Source organism: Staurois parvus, unplaced genomic scaffold (assembly GCF_062004578.1).
Source record: "Staurois parvus isolate SC_StPar_1 unplaced genomic scaffold, SC_StPar_1.0 ptg000668l, whole genome shotgun sequence".
In the NCBI taxonomy this organism is placed as follows: Eukaryota; Metazoa; Chordata; class Amphibia; order Anura; family Ranidae; genus Staurois; species Staurois parvus.
Window position 1 is genome coordinate 2,406,010 of NW_028318464.1, and position 27,744 is coordinate 2,433,753.

The 27,744-nt window shown below is 42.1% G+C and overlaps 1 protein-coding gene across 1 annotated transcript in view; it reads right to left on the minus strand.

Moving 5' to 3' along the window:
* The window catches only part of VAMP7 (vesicle associated membrane protein 7), a 46,147-nt gene that overhangs the window by 15,929 nt on the left and 2,474 nt on the right, over positions 1 to 27,744 (minus strand). The window contains exons 2-4 of the mRNA XM_089651940.1: positions 10,428 to 10,580; positions 9,252 to 9,309; positions 6,342 to 6,479 (exon numbers count right to left, since the gene is read on the minus strand). Coding sequence (XP_089508066.1) covers positions 6,342 to 6,479; positions 9,252 to 9,309; positions 10,428 to 10,573 — 342 coding nt within the window. The 5' untranslated portion in view covers positions 10,574 to 10,580. The remainder of the gene's footprint in view (positions 1 to 6,341; positions 6,480 to 9,251; positions 9,310 to 10,427; positions 10,581 to 27,744) is intronic.

The window sequence follows — 27,744 nt, forward strand, 5'->3', positions numbered from 1 at the left end:
ACTATGGGGGATGAATTACTATATGGGGGATGAATTACTATATGGGGGATGAATTACTATATGGGGGATGAATTACTATGTGGGGGATGAATTACTATGGGGGATGAATTACTATATGGGGGATGAATTACTATATGGGGGATGAATTGCTATATGGGGGACGAATTGCTATATGGGGGACGAATTGCTATATGGGGGACGAATTGCTATATGGGGGATGAATTACTATATGGGGGATGAATTACTATGGGGGATGAATTACTATATGGGGGATTAATTACTATGCTTACTATGGGGGAATATTACTATACTTACTATGGATGACACATACACATCATTCATCTACTCTTGGTCCGGCCCCCGGGTCCAATATATGAACCCATTGCGGCCCTCAAGTCAAAAAGTTTGCCCACCCCTGGTCTAACTTGTTACATCTCAACAATAGGACAGAATCAGCAAAGAAAAAAAAGAACTACCAGTGGTTTTATTCCTTCCCTATTCTAAGCAAAACAAAGGACAATGTTTACGTTATGTTCACATCTACTGTATATGTGCAGAACTCCATGTAAATCGCATGCTTTCCCTAAACAAAAACGCACAGTTGTTAGCACCCCCATGCACTGGAAACCGCAGCACATTTCCCTGTGCTGGGAATCACATAGGACCATGTGGTTTCTGTGCACCTTCAATTATAGAAAAGGTGCGGGAACCTTTTTCCTGTTTTTCCCGCAGGGTACAGCAGCCTATTCAAATGAATTGGCTGCTATGCCAGTGCAAATGCGGCTGCATGGAAACCACATAGATCTGAACCTAGCCTCAGACTACACATACACTTTAAAATATACTTCAATAAATCTATACATTTTTGGCAACTTGGTTTCCATTTGTTGCATTTTGTTTATATGAATGAGAAGTCTTCTGCATTTTGCAAAGTCTCAGCTTTATATGTGCATGCACCACGGGGAGAAACAATACTCATTCATTAAAGTAGGGCTACATGATAGAAGTGGCCTGCAGCTTCTACGAAAATTTGACAATGTGTGCAGACCTTAGTCTTGAAACATATTAGACAGCACCTCTTCCTGATTGGTAGGGCCGATTCCGGGGGAATTTTTTTCTGTCTTCTGTACACGGTGACCCCCCTTCCTCCCCTGGTTCACCAAACAGGCCTGTTTTACACTGAGTGCATGCAGAGTGAACATTTTTCTTCCTGAGTGTTGTGTATACTTAAGACAGAAGAATGACACACAAATGAGATATAACCCGCCTGGTATGTGGTCACCTGATGTCTACACTGCTGGAGTGAACACTCTCCACTGATCACATGTGTCCATGTGACCGGCTAATAGAGATTGTGTTCATTCAGTGCTGCTCACATGATTGCTGGGGACTGTTACATGCAGAGGCAGACAAAATGTATATCGTACAGCTGATCACACCCATCTATATTCTACATAATGCCCAGACTACTCTGTGTATATCACCTTTGTTCTACCATCAAATCCAGACACACCACTGTGCTTTTTATACACCGTCACTGAAATACGAACACATTTTACACATAATAGGAAGGATGGTCATCAAGCAATATTTACACAGAAACAATTAAAAAAATAATAATATTTTAAAATACATTCTATCCTCTCTATCAACCATATATGTGTGGAGACATTTGGTTTTAAACTTGTATTCGCACAACTCTCTCTCAATACATCACAGCTGAGCTACAGAACTGAACCAGGAAAAAAAAAAAAGTCAGGGATGTTTTCCTGCTCTACTCCTGCATGAGTTAAACTCCTTTTCAGTAATGGATGGGCTAGCAATCGATAAGTGAAGGAATATTGTTTCAAATACACTCTTATTCAAATAAGATGGCCATGGACTGTAAGATTTTTCTTGTTCAATCCACTAAACAGGGCAGATGGAGTAATCTCCCTTGCAAATGTCAGAATACCCGAAATGTGCCTGTATCAGACTGGATTCAGCCAACAATTTTCCAACCAGCTGCTTTCATTGTCAGATGGAAAGAGGGCGGTGGGTGCTGAAAAGGCTACCCATGGCTCAAACCTTGGCCGGTTCCTGATGAAATTCGCTCTATATATGGCCAGCTTAAGGCAGCACAGATAAAAAAAATGTACCGTATTTGCCGGCGTATAAGACGACTGGGCATATAAGACGACCCCCTACTTTTCCTGTTAAAATATAGGGTTTGAGCTATACTCGCCGTATAAGACTACCCCTCTTCCAACGTGCCCCATCATTGGTGTCAGTGGGGAGGAGGACTAGTGCCCCATCATTGGTATCAGTGGGGAGAAAAGTGCCCCATCATTGGTGTCAGTGGGGGAGGAATAGTGCCCCATCGTTGGTGTCAGTGGGGGAGGAATAGTGCCCCATCATTGGTGTCAGTGGGGGGAGGAATAGTGCCCCATCATTGGTGTCAGTGGGGGAGGAATAGTGCCCCATCATTGGTGTCAGTGGGGGAGGAATAGTGCCCCATCATTGGTATCAGTGGGGAGAAAAGTGCGCCATCATTGGTGTCAGTGGGGAGAAAAGTGCGCCATCATTGGTGTCAGTGGGGGAGGAATAGTGCCCCATCATTGGTGTCAGTGGGGAGGAGGAATAGTGCCCCATCGTTGGTGTCAGTGGGGGAGGAACAGTACCCCATCGTTGGTGTCAGTGGGGGAGAGGAGCGGCTGCTCCTTCTTTCAGTTCGGCCGCTTGATTTTCGCGGGGCCGTTCGGCTCTGCCTACTCGCCGGTGATTGGTTGCCTGTGTGCCTTTCCAGTGCTGGCGCCCAATCACCGGTGAGGAGGCGGAGCCGAGCGGGCGGCGGGACCATCGAGCGGCCGAACTGAAAGAAGGAGCAGCCGCGCTTCCTGGACCGGATCGTCGTGGGACCGGGACCGGAGCCAGGTAAGGTACAGCAGCCCCTCTGCCCACCCCTGTACTTGGTGTGCGTTGGAGGAGGAGGGGGGGGCGGCGCCGCCCCTCGAAAAAGTGCCGCCCTGACACCGGCTCGCCGTATACCGGCGTATAAGACGACCCCCGACTTTTCAAAAGATTTTCACAGGTTGAAAAGTCGTCTTATACGTCGGCAAATACGGTACACAGAAGTCAAACACTCATGTTAACCACTTCCTGTCCGGACACTTTTACCCCCTTCCTGTCCAGGGCAATTTTCAGCTTTCAGTGCTATCACACTTTGAATGACAATTGCGCGGTCATGCAATACTGTACCCATATGAATTTTTTACCATTTTTTTTGAGACAGATAAATCTTTATTTTGGTGGTATTTATTCACCGCTGGGATTTTTTATTTTTTTTGCTATGTAAATGAAAAAGTCCAAACATTTTGAAAAAAAGTGTTTTTTTAATAAAATTTTGCAAATAAATAATATTTCATCATAAATCTTGGCCAAAATTTATTCCGTTATTTTTTTAGTAAAAAAAAAAAAATCCAAATTAGTTTATAACCAAAAATTATAATTTTTACACATTTTTATTTTTTTATATTATTTTTTATTTTTATTACATACTGTCACCCTAGCAGTACAGTGTCACCATGGTGACACTGTACTACTTGTGGGGGGTGATGATTTTTTTTTCTTTTACACGGATTGTTTTTACACCCATATAGGATGTAAAAGCAATTTCTCTTTCTCTCTGTCTGCATTCTTGCAGTCATTGAGAAGTACTGAGTGAGCTGTGATTGGTCACAGCTTGTCACATGGTACAAGGCTGTTGTGAATAGCCTTGTACCATGTGACCTCTTTGATCATTCACAGATTTCACACGTAGTAAGCAATGATGTCACAAGTGACATCTTGCTTACTACTTTGCATGTGATCACTGATTGGCCAATCAGTGATCACATGATCGGGACCTCGTACAGAGGTCCCGTCCGACGATCGGTGTTTCACTGTGTCCGGAGGACACAGCGGGCACCGAATCGCGGTGCTGCGCGCTCCCAGGGAGCGCGCACAGCTAGAAAAGGCAGGTGCCGTTTATGAACGGCAACCCGCCCCTGGACTGCCACCGCCCTGCCATTTATAAACAGCAGGCGGGCGGCAAGTGGTTAAAGTCCCATTCCAGGCTACATATAAGACCCCCCCCTTTCCTTCTATCCGTTCCACCAACCTCTAACAATCCTGCAAGATTCTTTACTGTGCTTACCTGGTGAAGCAAAATGTACTCACCTAAGTCCCCTATCTAGGGCCTCATTGCCATTTCCGGGTGCAGGGAACCAATAATCCAGCGCTGCAAATGCACTGGAGACCACTGGCCCACTGCCATCCCTTTGAGATGATGTTAGTGTTCTTCTGGGTCCTAATAACCCTCTGCTAGACAACCAATGGGAAGTGTCCATGTCACCCAGGGTGTGACAGACACCTAAAGAAGAACCCCCACAGGAAGAAAACAGAAGAGAGCAGGATCGGGCCATTGGCATCACATGACCACAGGTTTAGGTGAGTAAAATTGGCAGTTAGATGAGTTTTTTTTGTCATACCAAGCTCCGTTTGTACTAGTGCGATTGCAGATGGGACTTGAGTTGTACAGAATTGCATGACAATGGAAAGGACATGTGTAGCAATTGTAGGTACAAATATGGACGCTAACATCCATTTTGCTAAAGATCCTCCATCTTGTGTCATTCTCACTCCAAAATCAGCCCCCCTCCCTTTCTGTTGAGTGGCCGGTGGTGTGTGTGTGTGCTGAGTTTAGGACTGCACAGGGCACAGCTGGATACGCTTCATGGTTATAAACATGGTTATAAACCCAATTAGCTGGTTCCATGAAGTCTGCCAGACTCTTGCTTTGAGCTGATCGTAAAGCTATAAACCCGTCAGTCACTGGACTTGAAAAGCATTCCGAAATAGCAGTAAAACATCTCTCTCATTTGGGAAACCACTTTTTCATACACTTTCATAACTTCTCGTAGGAAATACATAAAATAACACAAAACATATATTCAGATTGGTCAGTTTACTGCGAGCCACCTGATACCTTACACCCCTAGATTACGCCTACCCGAGAGCAGAAAGCGATACCTCTTTAACCATCATAGCCAGATATGTCATATGTGATGTCTGGGCGCTCAGAATATCATTCTGCATATTATCCTACCAGTAGCTAGGATGCTGCATGCACCTATGAAAGATTATTGACCATGATATAAACTGCGAGGGATTTGGTCATAGCCTGAGTTCCCCTTCTAAACACCCCTTCCCAAATGAGGTGACTGGTTCTCTGCTTTAAGGAGACACCCTGCTGGGTTCCTAGAAAAAGGTTGTTATGCCTGGGGAAGGAAGATGAAAAGATCTCCCATTTAACATCAGGAACCAGCTTTGGGAGAAACGGTACCCTTTTCCTCAGGACCCTTGAATCTGCTTAAACCCAGTACTCTGGCAAGTATTCTAACTCTCTAAACTTCTTTCTTTATCTCTCTGCTGTGTTATTGCTCTCTGTATATATATATATATATATATATATATATATATATATATATTTGGCTACATCTTTTTCTGTAAATATTTTTACTGAACCATTTTGACCTTTTTAGTAATAAATCCTATTTTCTGAAAAGTGTTGAACTGTTTCTAAAGCTCTTTAATGCAAACTAAGATTCCCTGTCTCTGAAGAGCGCTACTGTGTGTTTTAAACTTCTGCATACATCTGCCTGAGGTGACAGTGTGTATACAGACGCTTATTCAAACATCATAGTGTTACTGCTGAGATTGGCGAGTTTCCTCCTTCTCTGTACAAAAAAGCAGTGGTGGCAGTGTGAAGGGTTAACTGCATAATTAACCTGACCCAGTAACAATCGCTCTTAGGCTGCGGCAGATAGATTGTGGTCCAGTGAGCTGGAAAATCTTTGTGCAGGTTGCAGCTGAGCGTGGCATTTTTACGCACGTGACAGCGCGGTTTTAGATTGGCTAGTCCTTCGGTCACAAGTTGGTGAGAAGGGCTGGGGGTATGACGCCGCGCCCGTCACAACATGGTTTTCAATGGTGCCTGTTCACTTCAATGCAAATCAGCATGGTGAATATTGGAAAAGGTTTCGGTACTACTTGCACTACATAAATCGGACTAAAGGAAGATCAAAATTGGCTTGCAGCAATGTGCCCCTAGCCTTAAGTTAGAGGGGAAGGGGGGGGGTGGGGAATGCCAGGAAGCATTTTTAACTTATGTGACATTAGTGAACGTTGGTTGATCAATATGGGTACATAATCACTGTCCTTTACACAACACTCATTTTTTTACATATCATTTTATCAGACTAATATTTGAACTTTCAAATCAAACAGCCTTGGGATTTCTCATTCTGTGTCTTTGACATTACCAACTGTGCTGCCAGGACGCTGGAGAATTCACTGTTCATGGCGTAAGGAAGTGCAGTCTGTGCCCTGGATCCATAAGTTGTCTGAAACCTCTTCTTAACTTCATTTAAGAAATTAAACGCTCTGGAACGTTCAAAGTCCTGAAATAACACAAGTTCCATGTCAGGAGCAATACACCTTATAAAGAATCCAGAAAAGTAAACACTGTACAAAAACTATTATGCTTTTCACATTTCAGTGTTGTCATACTGTAGCTCTGTGATCTCCATGTGTACACTATCAACCACAAGTCAGCAGCAGCTAGAAAATGTACAGAAAGAAAAATATGGAAAATTAATCAGCTGTAAAATATACAAGTGAAATCCAGCGACCAGCCATAACATGACCACTGACAGGTAAAGTGAATAACATTGATTATCTCATTACAATGGCATCTGAAAAAAGGGTGGGATATATTAGGCAGTAAGTGAACATGCTGTCCCTGAAGTTAGTGTGTTGAAAACATAAAAGGGCAAGCATAACAATTTGAGCTACATTGACAAAGGCCAAATTAAAATGGCTAGACAACTGGGTCAGAGCATCCCCAAAACTGCAGCTTGTGTGATTATCCTGGTCTACAGTTGTCAGGACCTAATAAACATGGTCTAAGGAAGGAAAACAGGTGAACCAGCAACAGGATTATGGGTGGCCAAGGCTCACTAATGCACGTGGGCAGCGTATAGGCTGGCCTGTGTAGTTTGATCCAATAGAAGAGCTATCGTATCGTAATTGCTGAAAAAGTTCATGCTGGTTCTGATAAAAAAAGCATCAGAATACAGTGCATTGCAGCTTGTTGTGTATGGGCCTGTGAAGCTACCGATTGGATAGGGTGCCCATACTGGCAGCATCCACAGCCAAAAGTGTCTACAATTGGCACGTGACCATCAGAACTGGGCCACGGAGCAAAGGAAGAAGGTGGCCTGGTCTTATGAATTCAAAAAAGGTTTGAGGAACACAACAACCAGTTTGAGGTGTTGACTTGGTCTCCAAGTTCTCCAGATGTCAATCCATTCAAACATCTGTGAGATGTGCTGGAAAAAAGTCCGATCCATGGAGCACCTCACAACTTGCAGGACTTTAAAGGATCTGCTACTGACGGCTTGGTGCCAGATACCACAGCATACCTTCAGAGGTCTAGTGGAGTTCATGCCTCAATGGATGGTCTTAATGTTATGGCTGATTGCTGTATATGACTATAAATGAAGTAGAAATCCATTCATCCAACTTGCAGTTACACTTGCATGTAATATCCCAGTGGAACGAATGCAGTTTTAAAATTGTATTTCTTATTATATACAGGTTCTTTACCATACTCTATATCCAGGAAAATTGCTAAGGAATGAAAGGGCGCATCTCATGACTAAAATACCTATCCTGCCAATCTTGATCTGTTTCGGAACAGGCCCATTGCTGTCTCTCTGACTTCACCGTTCAGTAAAGTGGGGTACACACTATGAGAAAATTGGAAGAACAATCAACCGATTTTCCATGAAGGTACACTTTATGATGTAACTGACAATGGTATTAAATTTGTATGAAAATTCTTAAGCCACAAAAGCAAACAAACATTCTCTTTCTTGTGTACAATTTCTATTTTCGTTGCAACTTTTTTCCGGGTCGTTCTTTGCTTCTTTTTTTCTATTCAATTATTTCCGTACAGTTACTGTACACAATAGAATGTTGTGTTTATGTACGATAAAAAATTTCTAGCTTGCACCTTCACTTCTTTTCGTCCGAACACTTGGAATCAGCTGTCAAAAACTCTATATTAACAATCAGATAATCGGCCAGTCGTTTTTTCTTCTTCAGTCAAATTTTTCTTCTGATTTTTTTTATTGTGTGTACCCAGCTGCAGTCTCCAACACAAAGAAATTGTGCAGCTGGCAGAGTTTAAACTTCATTCTGCATACAGGATAAGTTCACCTTTCCTAACATGTTACACACATATTCAAGGTGTAACATGTTATGAATGGACAGACTCACGCACCCCTGCTTTAACAGCCAGTGGGGATCTTCTCTTCCTGCTAGCTCTCAAAATTTTTTAAACATAAAAGAGAAAACTACAAGTTCCTTAGTTGCCGTCGGCTTGTGAGCGCTGTGGTAGTTCATCAATTCTTCCTGTCAGTATATCTGCTTGCTGTACATATTGTATGGGTAAGCAGATATATTGATAGGTCTGCAGGAGACCTGCATTGTACCAGTGATCTGCTGATTGCTGATAAATTCTAAAAACAAATTTGACACTTAAGGGCTTAGAAGTGAATAGAGGCACCCACCACATGAACCATAGTGGCCAGTCTTAAAACAACCAGGGTATAGAAAGGGAAACCGTGATGCAGCCCTCCTCAGATCGGGGGAATCCAGCACTGTGCAAAACAAACAAAAGAGAGGGCGCAAATGCCAGATAGCTTTGAGGAAGGGGACTGGATCCCTGAAACGTGTTAGAAGATTGTGGTCATCTTATCTCCAGGTGGAGAGCGGACTCTATGTGGCTTTATGAATTTTTATGCTTTTAAGCTCACTATGTTTGTTGAGTATATTTTATACTTGTTTTGTACAATAAAATGTTAAGGGTAATACACTAGGCGTTTGCGCCCTCTCTGTTTTGTATGTTTTGCAATCTGCTGATTGCTGTTGCAATGCTTTACAGGCTCCCAAAATAAAAAATAATGAATGCACATTTTTTACCTGCAAAAAAATTTATTATTTTTTGTCAAAAGGTGAACTTATCCTTTAATATGGTCTTCTGACTCCTAAAATTGGCTGACCAGTTCTGCTCTTCTTTAATAATTTGTCCTTCACAGACAAATTCAGCATAATAGTGAATGGTCATTGTACATAATAGCTATAAGCAGAACATAAAAATAACTCACATCATCTGTAATGCAGAGGTAAATGATTCGGTCCTGACAGATGTAATGGAACAAGTAACTGAGGGGAGAAAAGAAAGACAGTTATGCCACAAGATAATCATAAATTTAAACATATATAAACAGAGAGATGAAGGCATTGCTGCAAAACATGTAAAAGGCATTATAATGAATACACAATATGCTTTCTTTATATTCAGTCTAGTTGCAGTTAGCTGTACAACCATGCCAAATGCCATAAATGATGACCTCTATATACTGCACTGCACTCATAGAAACACTGGATAAACAGATCACAAACTGCTTGGGGAAATCAAACCCTGTGTGCTTTGAAGCCTTACTCACCCCTCCTCCCAGGATTCATTGTGCAATGAGCAGAAAGTTGTGGTCACTAGTGTTGCAAATGTGTACGACTCCCAAGACTGGCTGAACAGAATTTATAGAATATCTATCATAGATGTATATTTAGCCGATTCATTTGCAAGACATCTTGAGGTGTGTGCTTTAAAGCAGTATTAATCCCAAAAGCAAGCATTTATTATATTGCAGATTACCAATTCTTAGATGTGCTGCACTAGTTTTCTTTTTTATGCTTGCTTTATTTTATTTTCAGTTGGTGATGTAGCCAGTAAGTCTGATGTTTAAAAAAAAAAAAAAAAAAAACTTTCTTCCAGATGTATCAGTTTACAGGGGATGAGAAAAACATTTACAATGGATAGATTTATTCATGTAAAACCTTTATCCCAAAAGAAAACAAATATTTGCTGTAACTGATTGTAAATTGTGCTGGAGTTTGGTTTCAATTTGTCAGTGTATTTAAATCTGCTAGTACATCCAATACTCCCCTCCCTCCAGACTGACAATGCGGTAGTCTGCTGTGCCCCCCGTGCTCCTTCACCAGCATTTGTGCACTCTAATACAAGTAGAGTGTTATTGGCCAGATTACTTGGTGAAAACAGGAAAAAAGCCAAAAAAACTTAATGCAGCCACCCAATCGAAGGATTGGTAAGCTGCAATATATTACATTTTTGATTTTGGGTTTAACACCGCTCTAAGGAACATTCTATGAGTGACGGGAGCTCTTCGAATAAGGAATCCGATTGTTGCACATGTACTTTCCCTCATTATATAATATTAACCAGCCAGAGTATTCTACAAGTTCATATAAAAATACCTCACCTTCCATGGGAGTAGGTCAGCTTGTTGTTTTCTGATGGAATCTTGGCCAGGATCTGCTCTGTCACCTCCAGGAAATTTCCCCCACACCAGGCATGTTTGGCCAAGATGGTGGTTCCTCTTGCAACAACAGAGAACAAGATAGCCATCTCTTCCCTGCAAAACACACATATTAAGAGTCTGATCTGTATGAAGCTCCTCGTTACTCAGAATCAGCATCAACCACATCAAATGTCAATGACTCCTCGACTGACTCAGGCTCTGTCATCCTGGCTTCCAGCAGCTTGCAATGGAATTGGACTAGGCTGAGCCAGATACAGCCATACTGTTCTAACCACGACAGAAGGGGAAATCTTCTGATATTATACAATGAATCCACATGGAGGTCACATATTAGAGCCAAGTGGGCAATATTCAAAATACAAGTTGCCTTTAGCAAGTTCTAATTGCAAAAGGTTTGTTTTTACCTCAATGCATTCCCTGCATTAAAAGGTTAAAAAAAAAAAAAAAAAAATACACCCAACTACCTGTTCTAGCCCCACCCCCCATCCCTACACATTTACCTGGCGCCTCTCATGATCCAGCGCTGTCCAGGCTGCAGCTCTGTTCTCTCTTCCTAGTCTCACAGGTGAGATTTAGAGCAGAGGAAGCCTTAGCCTCCTTCTGCTGTCAGTCAAACTCCTGTGAGGAGGGTGTGGCTTACTGGCACTGTGCATGTCTATGTACACACGCAGCACAACTTGGGATCACGTGCGCACAGGTGCCCCTACAGCACACGGCTTTGTAAGGGTGCACTCGGAAGGAGGAGTGAAAAGTGCCTGCGGGGGACCGTCAAAGAGGAGGTAAGGAACCACTCTCTGCGATAATGTTGCACAGAGTAGGTAAATATAACCTCTGTTTTATATCAGTAAAAAAACAAAAAGACTTTAATATCACTTTAAGTAAACTTAAAAGGATAACCTAACCCAAGATCAATAACCTATTATTTTCAGTTTATCAGTCCCTAGATGGGGTGGCTGCATTCGTTTTCTTTTTTCAGGCTAAGAATATTTTCAGTAAGTACAGAAAATACCCGTTGATCCTGCCAGAAATGCAGTGTCCTTGTCACTTTCTGTGAGGTGAACTGAAAAAACTTGTATCACTAACCACCCCATCCTCTATGAGGCAGACATGTTTAAAGTCCAGCTTGGGTAGAAAACATGGCTCCCTTCACAGATACAGGAGATACAGTGGAGAAGTGAGCATACACAGATACGGGACGTGTGATTCTCAGGATCAACAGGTGAAACCGAAAAAAAAAGAAACCTAATGTAGCCACCTTATTCAGCTGCAATAAATTAAGATAGTACTGTCTGGATTGCCAAGTCTTTATTAGGGACCCAGAATTTTGGAGATTTGAAGAGTTTTGGGAGGGAAGAACCTCTAAACATAGATTATAGGGACTTTGGTCCTGAAAGGGTTACCCTGGGTGCTCAGAGTCCAGAAAATGAAGAGGAACAAGTCGGCACCTGGCTGTGAGAGAGAGAGCGAGAGAGAGCGCGCGCGCGAGAGAGAGAGAGATTGGTGGATTAAGTTGAGCCACAGTTGCAGAACTGTGAAAACGTCCCCTTTGGGACCCCTGAAGGCAGTAGGAAACCCCAAATCCCAGTGTGGGACCTGTATAGTATTGGTGAACTGTACTCTCGTTTTCCGTTGTACCAGAGTTATGGACTATTTTGTGTGTTCATTTCTGAAGAAAATTATTTTGTTTTTTGGACTGTTGGCAAGTTCAATAAAGACTGTCACTTATACAAGTGGCTGGCAGTGATCTTGAGCCCCTATATCACATTTTTCTGTGCCAGATGAGCACACAAACATCTTTGCTGAACAAATGCTGAGATGAAATTATCTACAGGTTATGCCACAAAAATATAACAAATAAAAAAATAAGGTGTAAAACAGCAGCACTCTGCCTGTATGAAAATGATCAGTTCTGACTTCACTTGCTGCATGCTTGCTCCAGATATTGAAGCCATACCAGTATGAGAGTCAGGCAACTTGAATTTTTGGAAGGACAGCAAAGCAGCCTACATACTTGTCTCAGGACAGGTTTCTTTTAAATACAACATTGTTATGCTTGATTGCAGAGAACAAAGCCTAATATCTTCTCTCTACTGTTTACCGGCTTTAATGCTGTATCAGTTTCCCTGCTGATAACAAGGAACAGTCTGAAAACAACTGCTGTTTCACTTTCACTCTGTCAGACAATCAGAAACATCAAGGGATTTCCCAGCTGTGTGTCTTAAGGCTGGTACACACTGGCCCTATCTCAGACGGTTCAACAGAAACTTTAGATTGTAAGCTCCATGAGCAAGGTCCTCCTATTCCTTCTGTACTGAAATGTATTGTAGTTGTACTGTCTCCCTTGTATTGTAAAGTGCTGAGCAAACTGTTGGCGCTATATAAATCCTGTATAATAATAATAATAACTAGCTAACATTCAGCCAGTGTGTACAGCAGCCTGTCCAGCTACTATCAAACGGGCATGCTGGAAAACCAGCAGTGGAGTAGCATCAGATCAGCGCTAGCAGCCAATGGCTGCAAGCACTGATCAGTGTGTCCAGGTGGGGGGTCCACCTGTCAGAACTCAATAGCACAACGGGGGGAGATCACTGTACTAACATTGCAGTTAGTAGAGCGATCTGAAAGGTTTGTTTTTTTCGTTCAACCCACTGGGGCTGGTGTGTATCCCGCATTAGGGAGGCCACAATCAGCCAATCCTGTCACCAATACAATGAGTTTGACATGATGCCTGGCCCTACCCTAACAGACATTAAAATAAATCTAACAGACTCTTCCAACCACAGAAATGGTGTGGATGGATGAATTTCCCTTGTTGGGATATTGCATGCTGACAGCCATGAGCACCAGCTGTCAGAATACCCACACAGAGACTCCATCTGATTAGCTGCAAGTACGGTTTGGCCAAAAATGTTTGCTTGGTTCCTGGGGTTGAGAAGGCAGGGCCACCCACTGTTAGAATTTCAACCAATTCCTCAGAACAGTGTATTGGCTACCCTGGCTTAGACTTGTGGGGGGAGCAGTAAAAACAGGCAGCTGAGCCACGTTTTTATCCACCCCATCTTAATCAAATAGAGGAGCCAGAGGTGGTTGTACATGACACCTATTTATTTCAGGTACTTATATAGCGCCGTCAATTTACACAGCGCTTTACATACATATATTGTACATTCACATCAGTCCCTAACCCTCAAGGGGTGTACAATCTAAGGTCCCTAACTCATATTCATACATATACATACTAAGGACAATTTAGACAGGGGCCAATTAACATACAAGCATGTCTTTGGAGTGTGGGAGGAAACCGGAGTACCCGGAGGAAACCCACACAGTCACAGGGAGAAGATGCAAACTCCAGGCAGGTGGTGCCAGGGTTGGGATTCGAACCAGCGACACTAGTACTGCCAGGCTGACGTGCTAACCATTTAGCCACTGTGCTGCCCACAAGTGAATTGGCTGTGCCACAACCACAGGCAATGCGATCAGACAGGCTGAGAGACCTTTGTGATCTCTATTGTTTACCCACTGATAAGTGAGCTCTGCAATGCACCTGCCTGGCCTTCCAATGGCTGACATAGCTGCCCTCTAAAGCTGGCCATAGATGTGTGCTGAATCCAAGGGAAATCAAACCGTGGGTGACCACACAAGCACCACCCTGCTTGACAAAAGTCGATTTAAAAATCAACAGATGTGGGTGGAATTATTGGGTAACTGCATCCTATCAGATGAAATCACTGTTTGAGTATTCAAGTAGGTTCGGGTGATCTGGAGATCATGTTGTAATGCCTTGTACAGTCATCAGTGTTTTTTTTTTTTCATTCAACCCAGCGGGCTCGGAAGGAGTTTGCTGTACTATCTTATGTTAGTACAGCGATCTCCCTGCTGAACTAATGTGTTCTGAGAGGGGAACTGCCTCCCACCCAGAACACACCAGTCAGCACTGGCAGCCATTGGCTGCCAGCACTGATCAGATGCTGGTTTTCCAGCTTACCCGTTTGATAGAAGCTGGTAGCTCAGCCAGCTTCTCTCGGACAGGCTAGTATACACATGGGCCGGTTTCTGTTGAACCAGACGATCTTCCTCCCATGTGTAAGGAGCTTTGGAATGGATCGAGGAATCAAAATTATTTGCTTTCATTCAGCAGAGGACAATTACGATGTGTATGGCTTCCCAAGAGACAAGACTAATGTAAAAGAACAGCTGCCCTGTACAAATAGTTACAAGCTATGGCCATTATCAAGTCATATAATCATTTACTTTAGGATTATCCTATTCAAATATATAATTTTATAACCAGGTAAAAACATGAACATTTCCTTTAAATTGGAATTTCTTTCAGACAGGAGAAATATCTTTCAAACTATAATAACAGAGCATGCTTGTATGCACAGAAAAGTAATAGTTTAGCAGTATAATTACACTCGTTAGTGAATTGTAGACTTTCAACAAAGGCTGTCAAACGTGCCGTGAAGAATTACAGGCAAAACAGTAATTTGTTGCGGTCCTTGGAGGATGAAGGGTTTTTCTAGATAAACTGGAATTTCTCAATGCCTCTGGCAGCGGTTTTATTGCGATGGGTTAGAAGCACAAGCAGCAGTCACTCAATGGAAAAACGGGGCATATTTATAAAGCAGTGAATATGGTATTTACTGGCGGCGAATCATTCACTGTAGAATTAATCTCATACCCCAGGAAGATTCCCTTGCAGTGAATGTTTTGTGAATGTCACATCATTACTTTATAAATACGTCCCAAAGTATAGAATCCATGGCTACATATTTTCAGTTATTATTGAAGTTCTAAATGAAAGTATTTTTTATGATAGGACTTTCACATTTTATAAGCTAGGTCTTCAGATTTGTATAATTGTATAAAATAAAACTGTATTAAAAAAAAAATATTTGCTAAGCAACTGGAAAGAAACCTCAGCAACTCAGTGTCATTATGCTCTTCAAGGCCAATGTCACCTGAGTGATCCTGCAGAAGATCCAGAAGGAGAGTGACACCATGCTTATCCAACCAACAAGGGAACGACACATAAAGGCAAACGTGTATTTTACTTTCCTTTCATGTTCTGCATAGTGATCCAGACGCTGTGGAGTTCCATGAGGAGAGACATCAAGCAAAACCATTGTCTGATGGTCTGTATGTGATGTAATGTATGTAATGGCTCCCACAATAAAACAATTAAAAATATGGCATTCTATTCAAAATAAGTTAGTGTTATGCAATGCCAGTCACTCCTTATGGTACCCAAGCACACTACAACATATGGTAAAGCATTATCGTGCATTCTAGTGCACTATGTTGTCAAAAATTGTACAGGTCAAATTTTTGTGAGGTCTGGTGTATTGCTAACCCACTTATCTAAATAGGCTGCCTTAACGGCCTCATGTACGTTCATAAACACAATGCACCAGACCACCAGTGAGAATTGGTCCTCAACCCCCTGTAATAGGCTTTTTAAAGTCCAAACGTAAAATGCTTCTTGCCATTAGAATGTTACTTAAAGTGGAAGTTCACTCAGCCATGGGAAAAATACTATAGTTGTGAACTTTGAAAAAACACGTACCAGCCCAAGAAGTAGTCTTCCAAGTACCCAATTCTTTGCAGGGCTTTTGATGTTCAGCACCAACATCTTGCATTCAGGAGCTGGCTATCACTTCCTGATCACTCACAGCCAGCCCCCAATTGCACATGTGTGAGATCATGGACTGCAGAGAGACCGGTCCTGTAGCCTCCCGAAATGTGCAACATGAATCCTAGGAGGCGGCAGGGAGGCTGGAAGGACCAAGGGTACATTATCCTCATCTAACTAAGGAAAAAGGAAGTAGGAGCAAGTACTACAAAAAAAAAAAAAAAAAAAAAAATATATATATATATATATATACACATACATATACATACATATACACACACACACACACACACATTTGTGTATAGGGTGGAGGAAGAGAACGATGCCTTCATTTTTGGGTGAAGGTTCGCTTTAACCATGCAAAAGAAAACTTGGAGTGTGCAACAGTGTGTGTTTCTACTTCTTAAACAATAAAAAAAAATGATCTATAGAATATTGTCAAGTTAACGTACACACACAGACCCTGATAAACTTGGTCTAGGTATCCAAGCTTTAAAAAAAAAAAAAAACTGCTTATGATAGGTTTAAAAACAAACTAATAAACAAATCTATGGTGAACACAACCGCCATTATATCCTGTTCACATTTTATAATGAATGGTAATAAAAACAATTATGGTACATCCTAGTCTGCAGAAATCCCCATTCTCACAGTGGCTGAGCAACGCATCTGTCCAATGGTCACAGCTACAAGGTCTGGAGGACTGGCCTTCAAACAGAATTGGTCAACTTTCTCCTATGACATGATCACGTGCCCAATGTCTAGGCCAGTATTGCAAGTCCATTTGATGGTGCTAACCAATTAAAAGTCCTCTAGCCGGAACGGTCATCCATGCAAGGAAAGGAAAGAAAGCGGCGGGGACTGAAATCCCCGCAGTTTTCTCTCCTTTCCTTCTGCTGATAATATGGAGCATCTACCTCCATAGTATACATCCAAACACCCACGTTCTGCTCAGCATGGGATCCCTGCAGGGAGGTTTCCCCGCACCTCTCCTGTGTAAACACAGGCTATGACAAGCTTGGGTTCACACAGGAGCAGTAGAGAAACCACCTGCAATTTGGACAGGAATCACATTCCAGTTCAAATCACATGCTAATCTTTGTGGTGCAATTTGAACTGATGCAAATCACAAGTACGAGTAATATACACATATATATACACACACACACTTTGTCTTTCATTTCTATTTTAAATTGAATGAGTTGTTTTACAAGGTGAGGGTTTACATCACCTTTAACAATTCCCTGTCTAAACAAGTCACTGTAACATGCATAGCCACTGCATCTGATCTAGGCGATCTCAGGCAGCCCAAAGTCCCTAACCAGCACCATCCACAGTCTAAAGCCCCGTACACACAGGTCAAATATTGTCCGAAATCCGCCAGTACATTAGATACTGGCCAACATTCGCCGCATGTGTACAGGTCCTTGTTTGACAGAAGCCAATCTCACAATTGGCTTTTGTCAAACGAGCACGCTGGAAAACCAGCAGCCAAACGCCATTTGATCAGTGCTGGCAGGCATTGGCGTTCTGGCTGGGAGGGGGATATTCCTTCTGTTGGAATACAATAGCTTGGTGAGGAGATCACTGTACTAACATTGCATTGTTACAACAGAGACCTCCTTGTGAGCTCCTCAGGTTTTTTTTTGGGTTCAACGAAAAAGAACTTACCATGTGTACCACGGTACAAACTGACCTACAAACATGGATTTTTTGTTTCGCCTATGGGCTGAGTGAAAAAAAAATTAACAGATTCCTCCATTAACACGCTAAACAGCACAAATGGATGAAGCTTCCCTGCCAGCTATTGAATTTTACTTGAAAATACCCAGATAGTGCCTGCATCTGAGTGGACGAAGGTGTTGTTCTGCCAACAATTTTTCAGGATGTTGGGTGCAGTGGTGCTGACAGAGCAATTTTTGGTCAGTTCATCAGAAACTGGATGAAATCTGCTTTCTGTATGTCCAGCTTAAAGCATCAGCTGTTAGAATACAATGCCTGAATTGGGAGGTTTGTCCAGTCGTGCTGTATTACATAGATGGAGGAATCTGTTCAATTTTTTTTATTTATCTTGCAGGTTGTATGAAAATGAAATTGTGCGCAGGACCAGTTTTACCCACTACATTTCCTGAGCTTAAGTCTAGTACACGTGATCAGAAAATCGTATGAAAAATACCGCTTTCGAAGCGATCGTATGATAATCTAATTGTTAGTACACAGCTTTCATTCAAAATTACTTGAAGGGACAAGCACAACATTTTTTTTTCATACAATACCAGATCGTGCAATTTTTGTTTAATCAGTACAGTTTTCATCCTAAAATACAATACAAATACATGACATCACTTCCAAATTTTTATTCTGTCATACAAGAATTTTCATAACTTTAGTAAACTCTTCTCTTTCAATATGAGATTAGCATGCAGAAAAAAAAAACAATAAATTGTCCGATTTTCTTATTGTGTGTACAGGGCTTTTGCATGGTATATACTGGTCAGCATTGTGGTTGAACCAGTTCTACAGGAATACAAGCTGAGAAGTCAAATTCTTCTGTCCCAAGCGGACAGATATAGGATAACACTGACTGCAGAGCTCTCACTACCCTGCTGTGCATTTATCAGTCTAGGTGGATATGGAGCTCCGCTCTGACAATTTGATTTAGGCAGATGCACCATCCATATTTTTCACAGTAGACGAACATTTTAGCAGATGTCAGATATAGCAATGAGGCAATCGGTGCATTTTGTTTACCAACATTTATAAATGGAACAAGGAAGAGCAGGTTGTGAAACACTATATGGCCTAACCACGTGACGTGAGCTCAGACATGAATGAATTATATTGTGTCGGCTTTCTGATCAATTTCTCTTCTGTGTAAGTGACAGATCGGTGATGCCTGGCAGTGAGGTCAGCTTTGAAGAGCACTTTGCTGTGATCTACGATCAACTTGAAGAGCGCCGATAACCGCACAACATACCCACATTGTAGATTCAGGAAAACTGCAACTCTAGCTGTGAAAACCAACTTACGTTTCCTGTGTCCTTATAATGCCTCTGAGGACCATCTCCACAATTTCTGTCTCTGTATTTGGTCACACCCCAAACAGGCCTGCACCAGAAAAAAGCACATCTCCCATCATGCAACAGCAGCCTCCCTTATTCTGTTCTACATGGGTTATGATATCATTCAGCATGAAGAATCGGAGGGTTCAAATATTTCAGGGCCGCTTGTGGTAAGGCAGCCTGTTCATTGTGTTGAACTGCCAATGCACCATGCTGGATCTAAAAATCAGATCTATGCTATCTTTTCTGATACAGTGCTGCAATGCATGGTAGTGCATTTCCATACGTTGTGGTGCAATGGGGGTACCATTTAAAGTGAATGCAGCGCAACATACCACTATACATGCATTGCCATAACGTGCATTGTAACGCATATTTTACGGTGGATTACCACAACACTTAGATCTACATAGGCTCTTAAAGGTCTAGTAGGGAAAGGAAGTCCTAAAAGTCACACATCACAGCAAAATCCTGTGCAGAAATGTATGACAGCCTCAGTCCAGGCTCCAAGCAGGCCACGCCCCCAGGCTGAGGCTGTCATACACTTTCTTACAGGGTTTTGCTGTGATGTTCGACTTTTAAGATTTCCTTTCCCTACTGGCTGTTTTGTGCTGGGATGAGCGCTGTCCTTATTGGCACTCCTAGTGGTTTGAGGACCAGGCAGAGCCTTGAGCAGCACCGGTCATTTTTGTTGTAGGCCCTTATGGGTCTCAAGTCTCAGAATGAATAAAAGTTGCCCTCCAACTGTAAGACTGTAAAACTTTTTTTTTTAAACAGTTGGGAAGAACCTAATTCTCAGTAAAGCTGTTATTGTCCTGTTCTACCCAAGAATTCTCAGGGGGAATTCTCAGCAATAAAAAACAGGTCAAAGCCTTCCCCCACTACATTCCAAACTAGTTTTACTGCCAGATCCACTCATTATGTACGTTATCAGCACATGTTAATACAGGCTTGTAACACTCTTTCTTATGAGCTGCCATTTTAACCAATAGGCCTTTTTACGCATGTCAATGTATCAAAAGATGGGCATTTCTTCCGTTGCATATGGGTGGCCTACCACCATTTAACACAATGGGGTTGATTTATTAAAACTGGAGAGTGTAAAATCTGGTGCAGCTCTGCACACAAACCAAACAGCTTCCAGTTTGTTTTTTTTGTCAAAGATTAATTGAACAAGTCAGAAGCTGAAAGGCTACCATACACAGCTGCACCGGATTTTGCACTATCCAGTTTTACTAAATCAACCGCAATGGTTAAACTGTATTACAAGCTATAGTGTGCAATAAAAGCATCAGTGTGACTGGGCCTTCATTCCAACTGTTTTCAGACACCTTGAAACAGACCTTTCAGAGCATTGCAAAGTCCATATATACGGTTTGGGCCTCCTCAAACTGTATAGATTTCATACTTACTTTATCCTTATCTTCTGCATTGCTGAGTGAGAAGTCACCCTCTTAAAGGAAATGTTCTAGGACAGGGGTGTCCAAACTTTTTTCAAAGAGGGCCAGATTGGATGAAGTGAACATGGTGGAGGGCCGAACATTTTTCCGAACATTCTTTGAACCATTACAATTAAATGCAAATAAATTATTTTATGCCAAGTTAATTGAAAATGACATACTTTTCATTTCATAACATTAAGATCAACTGACAGCTGAGTTTTCACAATGTATTGAAAATAAATTAAAAAAAAACTTACCTGCACTAATGTGAAGGGTGAAAAAGGTAGCTGGAGCTGAAGTCTCTGCTTGGCAGCCGGGAGGGGCTTCACGCTGGAAGCCCGGCCCTGACGTCACCGCCCTCTGTCGCTCCCAGCACGGCGCAGTCACGCATGCACACTGCTCTCAAGCAGAAGTCTGTCTGCCACAGAAGGGAGGGCCGTGTGACAGCCGCATTTACACAGACCAGGGAGAACGCGCCGCAGTCAGGCATGCGCACTGCCCTCTGCTCTCAAGCAGAAGACTGTCTGCCATAGAAGGGAGGGCCGTGGGAGGGCCACATTACACAGAGCAAGGAGGGCTGCTGGAGGGCCGTATTAAATCGACCCCTGGGCCGTAAATGGCCCGCGGGCCGGACTTTGGACATGCCTGTTCTAGGAAATAGGAGCAGACCACATCTTGCAAAAACACACCCCGGTCCATTATAAGAACATCTTCTTACAAGATTTGGACTGCTTTGTATTCACCAGAAGAAGTGTGATGTCACCCTCACCTACAGTGCCTTGAAAAAAGTATTTATACCCCTTAAAATTTTCCACATTTTGTCAAGTTACAACCAAAAATGTAAATGTACTTTATTGGAATTTTATGTGATAGACCAACACAACATGGCACATAATTGTTAAGTGCAAGGAATATGATAAATGGCTTTCAAAATTTTTTTAAAAATAAAATATATGAAAATTGTGGCATACATTTGTATTCAGCCCCCCTGAGCCAATACTTTGTATAACAACCTTTCACTGCAATTACAGCTGCAAGTCTTTTTGGGGATGTCTCTCCCAGCTTTGCACATCTAGAGAGTGACATTTTTGCCCATTCTTCTTTGCAAAAAAGCTCAAGCTCTGTCAGATTGGATGGAGAGCGTCTGTGAACAGTAATTATCAAATCTTGCCACAGATTCTCCATTGGATTTAAGTCTGGACTGTGACTGCGCCATTCTAAACACAAGAATATGCTTTGATTTAAAGCATTCCATTGTAGCGCTGGCTGTATGTTTAGGGTCATTGTCCTGCTGGAAAGTGAACCTCCACCCCAGTCTCAAGTATTTTGCAGACTCTAACAGGTTTCTACTAAGATTGCCCTGTATTTGGCTCCATCCATCTTCCCATCAACTCTGACCAGCTTCCCTGTCCCTACTGAAGAAAAAGCATTCCCACAACATGATGCTGCCACCACCATGTTCCACGGTGGGGATGGTGTGTTCAAGGTGATGTGCAGTGTTAGTTTTCAGCCAAACAGAGTTTTGCTTTTAGGCCAAAATGTTAAATTTTGGTGTCATCTGACCAGAGCATCTTCTTCCACATGTTTGCTGTGTCCCCCACATGGCTTCTCGCAAACTGCAAATGGAACTTCTTATGGCTTTCCTTCTCTGATTAATGCTCTCCTTCCACGGCCTGTCAGTTTAGGTGGATTGCCATGTCTTGGTAGGCTTGCAGTTGTGCCATACTCTTTCCATTTTTGGATGATGGATTGAACAGTGCTCCATGAGATGTACAAAGCTAGGGAATTTTTTTTTTTATAACTTAACTCTGCTTTAAACTTCTCCACAACTTTATCGCTACCTGTCTGGTGTGTTCCTTGGCCTTCGTGATGCTGTTTGTTCACTAATGTTCTCCAACAAACCTCTGAGGGCTTCACAGAACAGCTGTATTTATACTGAGATTAAATTACACACAGGTGGACTCTATTTACTAATTAGGTAGTTGACTTCTGAAGGCACTTGGTTCCACTAGATTTTAGTTAGGGGTATCAGAGTAAAGGGGGCTGAATACAAATGCACGCCACACTTTTCAGATATTTCTTTGTAAAACTTTTTGAAAACCATTTATCATTTTCCTTCCACTTCACAATTATGTGCCACTTTGTGTTGGTCGATCGCATAAAATCCCAATAACATACATTTAAGTTTTTGGTTGTAACATGACAAAATGTGGAAAATTTCAAGGGGTAGGAATACTTTTTCAAGGCACTGTAGATGCCAAGGGCTTAACACAGGATAAGGTAAGTATAAAGCCTAACTTTTTCTTTACAATTAACTTTTGGACCTTCTGGAAGCTGGCAATTTATACAAGGGGAGGGGTCCCCAACAACATATGCACACATGCTACATTGCTGTACATTCTAAATGGCACCCAAATGCACATATACAGCATAAAATAATGTATCTACTCTTCAACTCAGCACAATGCAAAGATGAGAATGCATTCTGCAATTTGGCTGCTGCCCTGGCCAAAAAGAGTATATGGTTTTTCTTTAGGCTTGTTTAGGGCACGTTTAAAAAAAAAAAAAGTAAGTGTCTTTAACTTCAAGGAAAAAACATGTGTAAAGGCACATTTTAATGGAACCTTACACTGTACTTTCCTTTAACAACGCTTTAAAACTAGAGCACATTGATATAAAGCGGCTACATAGGAAATAGGATTTCTGATTAGAATACATTTTCATGCAATAAAATTCATGTGTTGTACTGCAGGAAACCAGATAAGCGTGAAAAGACCCTTATAGTAAACCCAGCTTCACTTTGATATTAGTACAGCTGCAATCTCCTAATTTGCATGTCTCTTCAAATCAGACAACAGTACAAAATACACACTGGAGGAAAGAAAACGCCTGCAACAAAGTCTACTATCACCATTATAATGCTGACATTAGCACTCCTTGTAATAGAGAGGAAAAATTTAGGGACACCTGGCTGCCTTGTTCGGCCTATACCTGCTTTTCCCCAATACTTTGACCAAGCCTTCGATGCAATCCCCTTGTACAGTGAACGTTTGGAACTCACACTCAACTTTAAGAGAGCTAATTTTCCAAGGCTGAGAGCTGCTCTCCAAGACTTAGACTGGGAGGGAATATTGAATGAACACAACACAGAAATGGGAATTCTTCAAAAAGACTGTATATGATCACACTGCAAAATATATTCCCGTGGGCAACAAGTTTAAAAGGCTAAAAATTAAACCAATGTGGCTTACGGCCAAAGTTAAAAGAGCTATAAATAATAAGAAAAGAGCTTTTATAAAATATAAAAATGAAGGAATGTTATCATTGTTTAAACAGTACAAAGAATATAACAGAATAAGTAACAAGCAAATCAAGGCTACGAAAATTGAAAAAGTATGACAGATTGCAAAACATAGGACAGACCGCAAAAAATTATTCATATATAGTAATAGTAAAATGGTCCGGTCCGAGCATGTAGGCCCTTTACAAAATAATCTAGGAGTGGGTGACTGGGGACAGAAGCCAAATTAAATACCTTCCTTAGCTCTGTGTATACAAAGGAGAATGGGGGAACGCTTGCCCATAATGGGCATGGTATTGACACAAGCTAGTGCCCTCAGTGCCACACGGAATCCTACGCTCTTCATACAGTAGCCACTAATACCACGATCACCCCATACTACCATTTCCCAGGACTTTGCAGTGTTTGCGCTGTTACAACCCTTCCTCATTTTTTCTGAATCTATGGTATTGACACAGCTCCAGATGGCTCACAATTGATATGATCCATAAATATTTAGACAGAATAAAAGGTGAATAAAGCACCTGGACTGGATGGCATACACCCACGGGTCCTTAAGGAAGTGAGCACTGTCATTTCAAAGCCATTGTTTTAGGGACTCCTTAATGATTGGCATAGTACCACTGGATTAGCGTAAGGCCAATGTAGTGCCTATATTTAAAAAGGAATCAAAATATTTACCAAGCAATCATAGACCTGTTAGTTTAACCACTTCCCGTCCCCCCTATAGCAGAAGTACTGCTACAGGGCGGCACGGGTGTGCAAAATCAAGTATATATATATGTGATTTTGCATTTCTGGGTAGGGGGCGCGCACAAGCCCTAACCACACCGCCATTCGCGGCCTTAGCTTGGTCTTAGTTAGCGGTCTTGGTTCCTCCACCACATGCTCATCCTAATTTATTATCATGAGACACAAACTCTTGTCTCACCAATGACACATGGCAGTTCGTTCAACACATCTTAATTTATTATTATGGGACACAAGCCCTCATCCCATCAATACCCATGTTAGTCCCTCAAAACACGTTCATCTTAATGTATTAATATGAGACAAAAGCCCTCATCCCAACAATGACAGTACCCAGGGTAGAGGCACATGATCATCCTAATTTATAAATATGGGAGACAAGTTCCCATCCAATCAATGACAATTCCCAGGATGGTTCCTCCAGCACATGCTGATCGTACCTTTTTCATATGGGGCACAAGCCTTCATTCCTCCAATGCCAGTACCTACTGCAGTTCCTCCAACACATGCACATCCTAATTAAATAAAATGGGATACAAGCTTACATCCCATCAATGAGAGTACCTATAGCAGTTCCTCCAGCACCTGCACATCCTGATATATCAATATAGAATGCAAACCTTCAAAGTATATGTGAAGTCAAAACTTATTTTTCTAGGTTTTGGATAGAGAGGTGACCGGATAGAACCCTTGTCAGGTTTTTATTTCTGTGTCCCTTCTAGGGGGAATTAATGCCTCTGTCTTGGTGACCACTGCCACTGGTACAGGTACTGAAAGTGAAGGAAAACACCACATTCTGAGTTGCCAATAGAACAGGAATAGAAGTGAAATCTTCTGATGACTACACTTCATGGAGCAACTGTCACTTTGGAGAGATTTTCTCTTACCTCCTGCTTTGTCTAGAAGACAGAACGTTAAGGTGAATATTCTCAAATCAGACACAGGGCAAAAACAAAACTGAAAGCAGTTTATACCTAAACAAAATTAAAAAATAAAAAGTTTTAGCTTTGGATATGCTTCAACAATGTACTCAAGGGCTTGTCCTATTAAAATCCTCCTGTGTGGTGCAGGAACGCATGCCAATGTTTTTAGTTGGTAAGCTGGGCATGGCCGCTGTCAATATCTGGCATAACGCTGACATATCACCAAACAAGTTTCTTAAATTTCATGTACTTGGAGATAACGAATTTATTGCGATACTGTGTGTGACATAACTACAGCTGGGAAGTGTGAGTTGTGCAAGAGTTGAGGAACTGAATTGACATGATAACAGAACTGACATGATAACTGATCTTACAAAAGACTTGTCTCCCCATAAAGGTGCTATTTACAACATGGGCACAGCAGTGACCACGACTACCAATATCTGGACTGGAAGACCAGGTTATTGTAGCTTACAGAAGAACTTACGGCAAAGCCATTTTTTTTCATTTAGGATAGAGTAAGGGAGGGTTATGACCCCTATCACGTGTTTTTATCAACCGTTTTTGATTTCCTTTCACTTCCTGGCCCATTGTCACAACAGAAGCGAGAGGAATGCTCTCCAAAATAGTAGTCACCAGAACTATTATCTCCATTGAAAGATTTCCTCTCTATTCCTGTTTTGGTGAGAAGCCAAAATGTGGGATTTTCTTTAACTTTCAGCGATAATGGTAAACAGTGCAAACAGAGAAGGTGAATCTCTCTAACAGGGGTACAGACAACAATAAAAACCTTCCCACACACAGTGGTGCTTTAACTTGGCAGAGGGATGGGGGGGGGTGGAATGGACTTCCAGATCACATGACAACTGTTACTGGCTATAGTGTTCACATAACTGGAAGTCTATCCCACCGGCTCCCATCCATAACTAGAGACTAGCTGTCAGCTGCAGTTTCTCAGCTGCCGTGGACGCATATGTACAGCAAATGGGCCTTCTGACCCACATTTATATGCGTTACTTGGCTGCCAAGAGGTTAACGTATAAACATGGAGATGGTTAAAGTCCGGCAGAGATCATACCACTAACACCCGCCTCCGTCTAGCAAGTTCGAAGGTAGGCTTGGTTCACATCTATCCAGATTCCCCACAGGCATGTTTGCTTGGGCATGACAGCCCATTCATTTGGATAGGCTGTTGAACCCACTGAAAATGCTGAGAAAAGGGTCACTGGACCTCTTCAGAAAATGTGATACGCAGGGAAAACACAGGGGGTGTCATTAGGAATAATGGTATTCCCACACATCTCCTAAACTGCATTGTGTTTTTAGTGTGATTGTGGGAAGGCATGTGATTACACACCTTCCTGCAGCCCGCCCTAATGTGACCCTAGCTGTACTGTGCAAGTGAGTCAAAAATATTTATGGAAAAGAAAAACACTGCAAGAAAACATTCATTTTCGGTGGATATAACTTATAACAGGAAAAGAAACTGTCCCCCGACTACAGGACCCTTCTGGATGGAGACAGCCTGGGTGACTACAAGAGACATTTTCACCCCTAACAACCAGAATCTGGGAAAATGTCAGCATTAGATTTCATGCACATGGGTGACCTAGGCCCTCAGCATCAAATCCTGGCACCCAGGAGGCACAGGTGAAAAGTCTACGGCAGGCTGAAATCTGTGGCAATGGTACACAAACTTAGTGCTGTGGTGGTTCAGCAATCCTGCACTTGGGGCATACGGCCCTAAGGGCCACATCACACCAGAATGTGGTGTGGGAAACCCACCTTCTGTGAACGTTTCCCGCACCACATTCAAAACGCACTGCAGCAGGTATCAATATTAATGCACCCTAAACACAGCTTGCCAATGCAGTGAGTTTGCTCACACCGGATTGCGTGGTACAGAAGTACCATGCAATGCAGTTTCAATACGTTTCTAAAAGTAGTGCACGCACTATTGGTGCAGTGTGGGTGCGATTTCAGCCCATTCAAATGAATGGACTGAAATTGCACTTCACAGCCAGCAGTTCTGTACAGTGTGATTTCAGCTCATTCATTTCCTGGTGTGAATTGGCCTTAAGGCTGATGCAGGTAACAGTTAACGTGATTTTCTGGTGCATTTTGTGGTGCGATTTTTCGCAAGT